The 12,212-nt window shown below is 42.7% G+C and overlaps 1 protein-coding gene across 6 annotated transcripts in view; it reads left to right on the top strand.

Moving 5' to 3' along the window:
- The window catches only part of SH3BGR (SH3 domain binding glutamate rich protein), a 64,728-nt gene extending 54,564 nt beyond the window's left edge, over window positions 1-10,164 (top strand). For all 6 annotated transcript variants that reach the window (XM_025378242.1, XM_025378243.1, XM_025378244.1 and 3 more), the window contains 3 exons: window positions 4,738-4,767; window positions 6,995-7,130; window positions 9,749-10,164. In XM_025378242.1, the coding sequence (XP_025234027.1) occupies window positions 4,738-4,767; window positions 6,995-7,096 (132 nt within the window). In that variant the 3' untranslated portion in view covers window positions 7,097-7,130; window positions 9,749-10,164. The remainder of the gene's footprint in view (window positions 1-4,737; window positions 4,768-6,994; window positions 7,131-9,748) is intronic.
- The last annotated feature ends 2,048 nt before the right edge of the window (window positions 10,165-12,212 follow it).

Raw genomic sequence — 12,212 nt, 5'->3', positions numbered from 1 at the left:
GCTTCCCTTGCAGGACATGCTGGGCTAGCCCTTCACTATCTCCCACGCCTGCCACCTGTTCCCACTGAACGTTGCCTGGCACTCACCACCACTGACACCTGTCCTTAGTTCTGGCCACTCGCCACCTCTGCAGTCTGCTTTTCTGGCCAAGTTTCCAACAAAAATAGCTGCTGTGGAAGGTTCTAAGACTTCCCAGTTGTGAGGTTTCTCTCTTCTGGCTTTCTCTGAAAAACAAGGTGAAATTACTTTAAGGTGTGTGCTTCCTCAAATGATGATTATGTGAGAGCCTGGCTTAATTGACTGGGTGATTATAATTATCTTAAAAAATGCTTTTGTGCATATAATTACTTGCCAACCATGAAAGTCAATTCAGTTTTACAAAGATGACTTTTAAGGATCTGCCTAATTCCAGTATTTTATAATTCTGTAAACCAAGGTTGGAAGCTTATTATTATTTTTATTTATTTATTTTTTTAGAGACAAAGTCTCATTCTGTCACCCAGGCTGGAGTGCAGTGGCATAATCATACTGGGCTCGAGTGATTCTTCCACGTCAGCCTCCCGAGTAGCTGGGACTATAGGCACAGGCCACCCCACCCAGCTAATTTTTACATTTTTTGTAGAGATGGGGTCTTGCTTTGTTGACCAGGCTGGTGTCAAACTCCTGGCCTCAAGTGATCCTCCCTCCTTGGCCTCCTAAAGTGTTGGGTTCACAGGCATATGCCACCACACCCAGCCATTATTTTTAAAACTAATATATCCCACCTCATTCTATGGGGGATTTGAAGCTGAGCTGGAGTAGCATTACATAAATGCAGCCATTCAACACTTTATGGACAGATTGAGTGCTGCCACATGCCAGGCAGGATTCCAGGGACTGTGGAGGGAGCAATGAAAATGACAGAGTCACCGCTCCCACAGAGCTTATGTTCTGGGGGAGCTTGTGATGATAATATCCAAAGTTCTTCCAAGCTTACTTATCCTTTTGAGGCTAAGTATTTTTATGCATTCTCTGAGCAGTCACTTTCCCTGCTTAACATATCTTTTAAGATATTAAGGTCAATTCAAATATTGATAAAGAATGCTAGGGGCCAGATCTGGTGTCTCACACCTGTATTCTCACCACTTTTGGAGGCCGAAGCGGGTGAATCAGCTGAAGGTCAGGAGTTTGAAACCAGCGTGGCCAACACGGTGAAACCCTGTCTCTACTAAAAATACAAAAAATTAGCCAGGCTTGGTGGCGGGTACTTGTAATCCCAGCTACTCGGGAGGCTGAGGCAGGAGAGTCGCTTGAACCCAGGAGGCAGAGGTTGCAGTGAGCTGAGATGGTGCCACTGTACTCCATTCTGGTCAATGAGAGCAAAACTTCATCTCAAAAAAAAAAAAAAGAGTGCTAGGTTCCTCCATGGTGGTTGCTAGCTAACTATAAAAGTTGAGACTTACATTCCTGTAAGACTTCTTACTGCCGTCCAGGCCAGCTCTATGGTTGACTTTATTTTATTTATATATTTTTTATTATACTTTAAGTTCTATGGTACATGTGTACAACGTGCAGGCCTGTTACATCTGTATACATGTGCCATGTTGGTGTGCTGCACCCATTAACTCGGGTTGACCTTATTTTTAATAGTGTGTATCTGGTTAATTCATTTGTTTCAGCTGAATATAATTAATAAAAATAATTGGATTCAGAAGAATGTAAAACTCTACATAATCAATAATTCTATGGTACATATAATGAATTTTATTCTGATCCTATGTGAAGAAGAAAATTAAAGTTCTTTGAGATCTAAAGAGTTACTAATAGATTTCATGTGTTCCTCTATCCAATCCCTAACATATTTATTGAGCTTGCCTGTTGGTTCCAGACAGTGGCCTGGAGGGGCCAGACAGTTCCCAGAGATCCAAAAATGAATAAGACACAGGGTATGCCCCCAAACACGTAGACTAGTGAGGGAGACAGGTAAGTAAATGATGATTATGGGAACAAGTGAGAAAGTCCTTAACCTTGTGGGTTAGGAAAGTCTCCTTGGAAATGTTTTGAGCATATCCTGGAAGGTGTGGCCAATGTGAGAAAATTGCATGTGACTCAGGATGGCTGAAGTAGAGTGGTAAGGGATGAGGCCAGAGGGGTACGCAGAGCCAAACAGCCTTTTCACTCTTCTAAGGAGGTGTATTAGTCTGTTCTCACGCTGCTAATAAAGAAATACCCAAGACTGGGTAATTTATAAAGGAAAGAGGTTTAATGGACTCACAGTTCCACATGGCTGGGGAGGCCTCACAATCATGGCAGAAGGCTAAGGAGAAACAAAGCCATGTCTTACGTGGTGGCAAACAAGAGGGCTTGTGCAGGGGAACTCCCATTTACAAAACCATCAGGTCTTGTGAGACTTACTACCACAAGAACAGTATGGGGGAACCGCCGCCATGATTCAGTTACCTCTACCTGGCCCCACCCTTGACACGTGGGGATTATTGCAATTCAAGGTGAGATTTAGGTGGAGACACAGCCAAACCATATCAGGAGGGTAGAGTATCTTGAGGAGATGGAAGTTTCTAAAGATGAGGGTAGCACAGTAAGGTTGGGTGCTTTTTGGAACGATCTCTCTGGCTGCAGTCTGGAGCACAGATTGGAGATGAGAAAGAAAAGAGGAGGTGATAATCACTCTTTAGGATCTTCCTTCAGCAACCCACTGAGCAAAGATGGCAGTCATGGCAGAGGAGGGGCGAGACATGGGCAGGATTAGGCAGGATTAAAGAGGCACAATCAACACACCACTGTGAAAGCAACACCTGGATTTTGCAGCAACTGCCAGACTCTTCTGCACATTATTTGAGCACCAAAACTTGGGGTGTCACCAGTGGCGTTTAACGTAAAGGTTAGTTTGAAGATTCCCAGTGCTGAAAAAGTCCTCTTGGACTGACTCAGACCTGGGTGGCACTGTCAGGCTTTCAGGTTCAGTGCCCGTCTCAGAACTATGAAGGTATTATTCTGGATATGGCTAAAAACATGAGGTTGGGCCAGGAGATGTGGGAGTGTGTTAGATCCTCTATAACTTGCCTTCTGTGATATTTATGTATTTATTTTAGACAGAGTTTTGCTCTTGTTGCTCAGGCTAGAGTGCAGTGGTGCAATCTTGACTCACCCCAACCTCTGCCTCCTGGGTTCAGGCGATTCTCCTGCCTCAGCCTCGCGAGTAGCTGAGATTATAGGCATGCGCCACCATGCCCAGCTAATTTTGTATTTTTAGTAGAGATGGGGTTTCTCCATGTTGGTCAGGCTGGTCTCAAACTCCAGATCTCAGGTGATCCGCCTGCCTCGGCTTCCCAAAGTGCTGGGATTACAGGCACGAGCCACTGTGCCTGGCCTACCTTCTGTGATTTTAAAAATTTTATTTTATGAACAGGGTCTTATTTTGTCACCCAGGCTGGAGTGCAGTGGCACAATCATAGCTCACAGCAGCCTCAAACTCCTGGGCTCAAGTGATCCTCCCGCCTCTGCCTCTGGATGCCTGGCTAATTTTTAACATGTTTTATAGAGATGGGGTGAGGAGGGTCTTGCTATGTTGCCCAGGCTGGTCTTGAACTCCTGGCTTCAAGTTATCCTCCCATCTCGGCCTTCCGAAGAGCTGGGATTACAGGCATGAGCTATTGCACTCTGCCACCTTCTGTGATTTTGATTTTTCCATTATTAATCTTGAGAAGCTGCCTGGTAGTGTAAGAAGGACACTTCATTAGGAATCAGTAGACTTGCAGTGAGTCCTGATTGTGTTGACTTCTTGTCCTGTGACCTTTGACTTTGGCAAATGACTTCCCTGTGCGGCCTCAGTGTCCTCATCTGTATAAACATGGTGCTGGGTAGAGAATGTATGTGACTGCAAGATCTCTTTCAGTGCCCCCTGTCGATGATTCCCTGAGCTCACTGCCTGAGTTGAAAGGCATTAGGAATTTTTAGGGACTGCTCTTAAGAACCTTATCTCTCTCTTTAATTAAAGCAATTGTGGCACTCTGGCTCCAGGGAGGTTTATGGGACCATTCTGGGAAGGGATGGAAAAGCTTTTGTTTTCTTCTTAGAGGCATTTTTAGGAACCGTAACCTGGTTCTCTTGCTTTGGTCTGGGGGAAACAGAAATTCCAGTGGGCTGTTGCTTTGCACAATAGAGACTATTGGAGCCTTGGGTGACCCCACCCACTCTTACCTTGCAAGTTTCTTTCTTTACCCAGAAATCAGTATTTAAAATACTATGTGATTCAGAAATGTTATCATTTTGTTCTCATAGAGGAAAAGTTTTTGACCTACTTTTATTAATTTGTTCAAAACTGAAAGACATAGTTATAAGGGCATAAAGTCAGAAAAGACATTTTTGTTCAAATTTTTAAATTACTTGCATATGGTCTGAATTTCGCTAGATAGCGCTATAAATCTTTGGTATGCTTTAGAAATAGAATTAAATGTATTACTAGCAGCATTAATAATTAATTACATTTTCTCAAGAGTTCAAGTGATGGGAAACTGTCTTTAATCTCACAATTATTTTAAGAGCTTGAAATATAAGGTATGAAAGAAGTAGGGATCACCCAGCTATCATATCTTTGCTATTTACTTATTTTATGGATAAACTAATATGTTGTTCATTTTGATTAGCTTGTTTTTTATTATAGTTTGCTTGATTTTCAGATTTGACTTTAAGCTTACTTGAATTATGTTTTTTTCTTTAATTTTGATTTATGGATATAAGGAAGAAGAAGGAGAGACAGCCACAGAAGAGGTACAGTTGACCATCTTCAACAGCTGTGCTTAATCTGCTTAATAAAAACATCTTTTAGGTGGGAGGATTGCAGCTTTAGGCACGTTCTTAATGACATAAGAGAGTGATGCAACCCACACACCCAGAAAATCCTCCTTTAACCTGCTGAGAAGGAAAGTAAGTTGGAGATCAGTTTGTCTGAGGAAGGTGGAGAGAGAAACAGGGCTCGGCTCTTGACCCTGTTCTGAGCCCCCTTGGGTGAAGGTATCTTCTGTGGTTTCTCACTGACGTCAGGCCAGGCCAGGGCACTGGCTGGAGATGCCTGCTCCTCGTCCTTTTCCACGCTGTTGAATGCACTGGGTTTAGGAATCCTGCATGGTGGTTAGTGGTGTTTTCATTGAGGGAGGGATTCCTACTTATGTTGATGTTTTTGAACATCTTTGCATTAATCACTTTATTTTCTTGTTGTTGTGTTTTGTTTGTTTTTGTTTTTTTGAGACAGGGTCTCACTCTGTCGTCCAGGCTGGAGTGCAGTGGTGTGATCTCAGCTCACTCCTACCTCCGCCTCCTGGGTTCAAGTGATTCACCTGTCTCAGCCTTCTGAGTAGGTGGAATTACAGGCACGCGCCACCACACCTGGCTAATTTTTGTAATTTTAGTAGAGATGGGGTTTCACCATGTTGGCCAGGCTGGTCTTGAACTCCTGACCCCAAGTGATCCACCTGCCTCGGCCTCCCAAAGTGCTGGAATTACAGGCGTGAGTCACCGCACTGGGCCTGGATTAATCACTTTAAAATGCTAGAGAATTAATTTAAAATTGTGAACACAAGGGTAGGGAGAATAATTTACTAAGTTACATGTATTGTCTAGATATTTCAGCACAAGGTCATCAACATTAAAGAGAGTCCCAAATGTCAAAAGAAATGCCCCCAAAGTAACTTTTGTTAACTTTTGAAATGACAAAATTCATGATCTTTATAGAAAATTTAAAAAATGCAGATAGAAGAGGAAAATGAACATAGCTTTTAACCCTCATTACCCACACATAACCACTCTAGCTACACACACACACACACACACACACACACACACACACACACACCATCAATTTTTGATGAATACTCTTGTAGTCTCCTTTTTTTCATGGAATGTGCCTGTATTTGGGGAGGTATTAAGTATAGATCTGCTTCATTATTTTAAATGTTAATATATCAAACCAACCCCTCTTCTTAGACCCAAAGATTGTTTCTAGTATATTCTACGCCATGATTTCTCATTATTTATATCTTTCCAATAATTATTTCTTTTGTTTCTCTCTTGCTAGGCCAGCTTCAAAATAGATTTTTAAAAATAAGATAAAAAACATGCTGTTAATTTGGAAGAAATTCCAGATTATATATGTAGGTTGCTGATAAATTTTGCTTGAAGAAATTAGCTTGTTACAAGAAAATATAACCAACAGCTGTTAAATATAATTTAACAGCTTATCCTTTCTGACAAAATTCGATTTGCTGATTCTTTTTGTATTTTATTCTTCTAACTATATATATACACCTTCTGAATTCGTAAAGGTTATTTGCTGAGAATGGTTTGTTAATATGAGTGGAGACTGTACGCTTAGGAGAGATTATAAAACCTGTTAGAATTAGCGTATCATTCTAAAGCACCATTCCAAATTGAGGAGTCTGTGTTTAGAAGGAGTTTTTTTTTGTGTGTGTATGTATGTGTGGTGTGGTGTATGTGTGATATATGTGTATTTGTGTGTGGTGTATATATGGTGTGTGGTGTGTTTGGTGTGTGGTTTGGTGTATATGTGTGGTGTGGAGGGGATGTATGTGTGGTGTATGTGTGACATATACGTGTATTTGTGTGTGGTATGTGATGTGTGTGGTGTGTGTGGTCTGGTGTGTGCGTGTGTGGTATGTATGTGGTGTGTGTGGATGTGTGGGTGGTGTGTGTGGGGGTGTGTGTGCTGTGTCATGTGTGTTTCTGTGGTGTGTGTTTGGGTGGTATGTGTATGGGGTNGTGTGCTGTGTCATGTGTGTTTCTGTGGTGTGTGTTTGGGTGGTATGTGTATGGGGTATGTGTGTGGCATGTGTTTGTGTGGCATGTGTGGTATGTGTATTTGTGTGTTGTGTGGTGGGGTGTGGGAGGCTCTGACCTCTAGTCCAGCCTTTTACAGTCTTTTTCTCACTGTATCCTTGGCCCTTACGCTCCTTAATACTAACGTAATTTTTGTGAAAATAAGATGGAGTTAACAACTACGGAGGGTGCGGAAGGGGAAGCCGAGGAGGAGGAGGAGGAAGCTGCAGAAGGAGAAGAGGAGCCTGGAGAAGAGGAAGATTCCTAGGCCTTTTCATGCTTCATTTCTTCCACCTCTCCAGGTAGCTACAGGATTCTGGGGTGGAAAAGCTGCTAGTTACCGTATTGTATGCTATCTGCAGCACATTTTGCTTAGTAATAGTGAGAGGTGACAACGTGCTAGCAGCCCTCACTCTCGGCGCTGCCTCGGCCTCGGAGTCCACTCTGGCAGCGCTTTAGGAGCCCTTCAGCCTGCCACTGCACTGTGGGAGCCCCTCTCTGGGCTGGCTGAGGCCAGAGCCGGCTCCCTTTTGCTTGCCTGGAGGTGTGGAGGGAGAGGCAAGGGCGGGTGGGAACCCGGGCTGCGCGCGGCGCTCGCGGACCAGCGCGAGTTCCTGGTGGGTGTGGGCTTGGCGGGCTGCCGCACTCGGAGTGGCCAGCCTGTACCGCTGCCCCGGGCAGTGGGGGATTTAGCACCCGTGCCAGCCGGCACTGTGCTGGAATTCTCGCGGGTCCTTAGCTTCCTCCCCACGGGGCAGGGCTCGGGACCTGCAGCCAGCCATGCCCGAGCTGCCCCCGCGCCCGCCCCCGCTCCCGCCTCCGCCGTGGGTTCCTGCGCAGCCCAAGCCTCCGGGACGAGCGCCGCCCCCCACTCCGTGGCGCCGGGTCCCATCAGCTGCCCAAGGGCTGAGGACTGCAGTGCACAGCGTGGGACTGGCAGGCAGCTCCGCCTTTGGCCCCTGGTGTGGGATCCACTAGGTGAAGTCAGCTGGGCTCCTGAGTCGGGTGGGGGACTTGGAGAACCTTTATGTCTAGCTAAAGGATTGTAAATACACCGTTCAGCACCCTATGTCTAGCTCAAGGTTTGTGAACACACCCATCAGTGCTCTATGTCTAGTTAATCTGGGGAGGACTTGGAGAACTTTTATGTCCAGCTAGAGGATTGTAAATGCACCAATCAGCACTGTGTCTAGCTCAAGGTTTGTAAACACACCAATCAGTGCTCTGTGTCTAGTTAATCTGGGGGTTCAATTTGAATAGTAGGGATGTCCCTGCTTAATAGACTTATAAATAAAAAGCTAATATAAAAAACACTTAATCTATTTGTAGAGCATCTTGGAGCTAGTGAGAGTGGCCATCACAGTTTGTTATTGGACCATAAAGGTTTTGTCATTCATTTGCTTGAATGAGAAAGTGAATCTAGCCCACGATTTGGTGTCTCTCCAGGGAGTTTCTCTCATGCTTTGGACCCACAGACTTCTACTTTAAGGCCCTCTGCTTGCCACTTGGTTACAATTCCATTTCCAAGGAGTGGGTTGGGACTCATTTTTAAAAAAAGAAAACTGGCAAGCTTAAGATATTCTACCTGAAGAATGGTAGAAAATGAAAATATGATATTTATTATCATACCAGAAACAAAACAAAACAAAGCAAAACTCACAGTAACAGACTCGTTGGTCCTGTTTAAATCCATGTCTGTTCACTCAACTTGGAAAGTTCTTTAAAAATTGTGCAGTTTTAATGTGATAATTATAAAGAAATATTGGATGTGAAATGGCACAGCCGAGAGAGAATCTTTAATGTAGACAGATGGCTTCTTTATAGGCCATTTCCAAAAAAGAAAGGAAAAAAGGCAAGTTACAGTTGTGGCTAGCACATTCTGCCTGTTTCTCTGATGGGTTCTAGTTTGGAATCCAGTCCCTAATAGTCTGTTGTGAGGTCAAAATGCCTGACAGTGAAGGAGTAAACCAGGCAGCACCCTAAATCCCAGCCACGGACTCCCGAAGGGAGTCAATAACCTTTAAAATGCGACATGATGATGCAGTCAGGTATTCTGCAAACTATTTGGCTTCCAAAAACAAACCCATCCATAACTCATAGATTATCCATGCATTTTATTTGAAAAGACTATTTTAGACAGAACAAGGCAATGAATGGATCTATGAAAGAATTCTCATTTCCCATAGTTGGAGTTGGAGTCAATCGGTTTTTTTTTTGGACAGGGTCACACTCTGTCACTCAGGCTGGAGTGCAGTGGTAAGATCATGGCTCACTGCAGCTTTGACCTCCCTGGTCTCAGGTGATCCTCCCACCTCAGCCTCTTGAGTAGCTAGGATTACAGGCACGCACCACTGTGCCTGGCTAATTTTTGTATTTTTTGTAGAGATGGGATTTCGCCATGTTGCCCAGGCTGGTCTCGAACTCTTAGGCTCAAGTGATCTGCCCACCTTGGCCTCCCAAAGTGTTGGAATTACAGGCGTGAGCCATCACATCTGACCTAGAATCTAAATTGATGTTTGAGTCCCAGGGCAAATAATGTCCAATATGAGACTGGTTTCTACCTCCCAAAAGGTGGCCACTTAATACCTTCCTCTGGTGTAGCCATGAACCATTTAGAGCTCCCCCTCTAGGACCAACCTGTCAGTTCAACCTATTTTCCGTGAAAACACAGTGGGAAATTAAAATTGGAGATGTTGACTTCCTTATGGTGTTTGATATGTGTCTGTGCAGAGAAAGGATATAAATCTAGCTTGGTTTTCTGTGAGAGGAATTTCCTTTCAGTGGGGAGCAAATGATGACTAGTGGTTTATAGAATAAAAGACAACACTTTCCTTTATTGTGTGTTAAGTGATGAAGATTGTGGTAAACATTCTGTGTCTTTCTCTAACAGTCTTTCCCTAATATTTGCCTTTTCTTTTAGAAAATGGAAGCTATGAAGCAACATTTCAAATGTCTCTCCACAAACCAAACTCAACGGAATACTTTGGCTTGAAGCTGGCACACCCGGGGTTCACTGAGGACTTGTGCTGCCTGTCCTGGTTAGATGTACATGGATGTATCTCCCGAATCATACGAAATTAAATGTGAAGACAGTTTATGCATACCTTCATGTGCCTAACAGTCTTAGCTTTTGAAGATTTTTTTTCTTTTTTGCTCTGCATAGCTAGACCATCTTATTAATAATACTCTGAAAAAAATTTCAAGGCGTGGAAGTTCTCTGTGATACAGCGATAGTATTTCTTCAGATGCGCCTTATGCTACTTATCTCAGAAATAGGTTTGAAAATGAAATGCTTTCCAGAGAACCATCATATAAATAAAGATTAATAGAAAAATATCTTGTCCCAGGGAGCATCATTTCATTATTTATAGTCCCTGCTTGCATATGCCTGAACTCTGTCTGTGTGTTGCCAAGTCTAAATCTTCAGCAGCACTTTTCTGTCTGCGTTGGGATCGATGTCTTTTATTGCAGTGATTATTTGGTCCGTGTTTTCAAATTGCACTGATTGTCTCATTATGTCGTATTTTTTTATTACACGCTGTGCACATCATCTTTGAAGCGTTATCTAACTGTAACTCTATCATCCACTTGTGTGGGGATGATGGTAAGGAGGGATAATGGTAAGGACAGAAATTTGCAACCCAGTACCCTTTACACATTTCTGAGCTGAAGGGAGTGGCTGCTTCTGTGTCTCCTGCTGTTGATTGATTTGTAGCCATGGCTGTGGAGCCGGGTCCTGTAATTTTGCTTCCTGATGGCCAGGAGTGTGTGTTCACCTACAGCTGATCCAGCTCCAAAGACTTGTACACCAGGTAAGTTTGATAGCATTTCCACTCACCTGCCCTGCCTTAGTTTACTGTAGATATTTTTTCTTCCTTGTAAGATTTTGTTGATATTCACCCTGCTACCTCCCTGCCTATATGCGATTCCTTGGGTTTTTGCAGCAAACACTGCTCCGTATTGTCAGAGGGGCTCCTCTCCTTGCTGTACTCTTTTCCTATTTCATGTTAATTACGGCAATTCAACTTGGAGTGGCCATAAACTTTCCCCTTTGGAGTCTGCCTCCTAATTTTGTAGCAGAGTCTGTTGGTGTTATTTCAGAGTGTATTCTGCAGTTGCAGAAGTCTCATGGCTTTCATGAACTCTGGGAAACGGCTCTTTTCTTGTTACCCTAGTAACAAAAGGCATTTTGAATAGAATTAGGTTATTTTGTTTCCAATCATTGAAGTAGTCTGCGTTAAAAACATTTCTCCCTTTGCTTAAGGTAAAAGACCACAGTAAAATGGAAATTCATATAATTGAAAATTTATTTCTATTTTTAATTTCATTGCATTAAATTATCCTATCTGAAAAGTTTGCATAATTTTTACAACAACCCCCTATACAAGTAGACCTTAACCACCTTCTTGCTCAGGGCTGACTTTTCTGTCTTTCATGGCAGAGTAGGAGGGAGATAGATTTAGCTAGGTGCCAATTTTCCTCCTCTCTCTCTTTTTTTTTTTTTTGAAATGGAGTCTGTTTTGCTGCCCAGTCTGGAGTACAGTGGCAGGATCTCGGCTCACTGCAACCTCCGCCTCACAGGTTCAAGCAATTCTCCTGCCTCAGCCTCCTGAGTAGCTGTAATTACAGGCACATGCTACCACGCCCAGCTAATTTTTGTATTTTTAGTAGAGACAGGGTTTCACCATATTCACCAGGCTGGTCTGGAACTCCTGTCCTCAAGAGATCTGCCCACCTTGCTATTTCTCATATTTAAAAAATGAAAATAAATACCTATGCTGACAATAAGCAAAGATAAAAACCCAGACCACTTATTTAAATTGAATTTTTTTTTTCTTATATTGTTTTCCTGTAGTCAAAAACATTAACATTTTAGAAGGGTATTTGTATTTGCTCCTGTTTGATTTTCTTTAAAGTATCACTGAAATGCAAAAATCACTTAGATCAATAGTACCCTATGGATGGTATCAGTCCTCTTCTAGTTTTGGCTTCAGCTGTCCCTTCAACCTTCCATGGTTAGCAATCCAGTGGCACAGTGAGAATTCCAAATATGGACTGTGTGGTATCAAAATATGAAAAAATCTGAATGCTTTTCAATATAGGAAGCTTCTAGAAACGAAGCAGTATTGTGAATCTGTAAAAAAGAGTAACTCAAAAGGAAACCCCAAGTGAATAAGGAAAAATCATTTTGGAAAAAAACCAAAAGAGACCAGAGAAATGGAATAATTGCATGTTGATCTGAAGTGAATTGAAGTTCAAAGGCTTGGTTTAATAGTATAAAGGAGATCTGAACATGCAAAGGAATTGTTTCTTTTTTTCTTTTTTTTTAAATTAGGCAACTACACAAAAATTTGAGTATTTTTTCCAGTCACTGAACAATACAC

The sequence above is a fragment of the Theropithecus gelada genome, chromosome 3 (genome assembly GCF_003255815.1).
Source record: "Theropithecus gelada isolate Dixy chromosome 3, Tgel_1.0, whole genome shotgun sequence".
NCBI classification, from domain to species: domain Eukaryota; kingdom Metazoa; phylum Chordata; class Mammalia; order Primates; family Cercopithecidae; genus Theropithecus; species Theropithecus gelada.
This window is presented reverse-complemented; position numbering and strand designations above follow the sequence as displayed.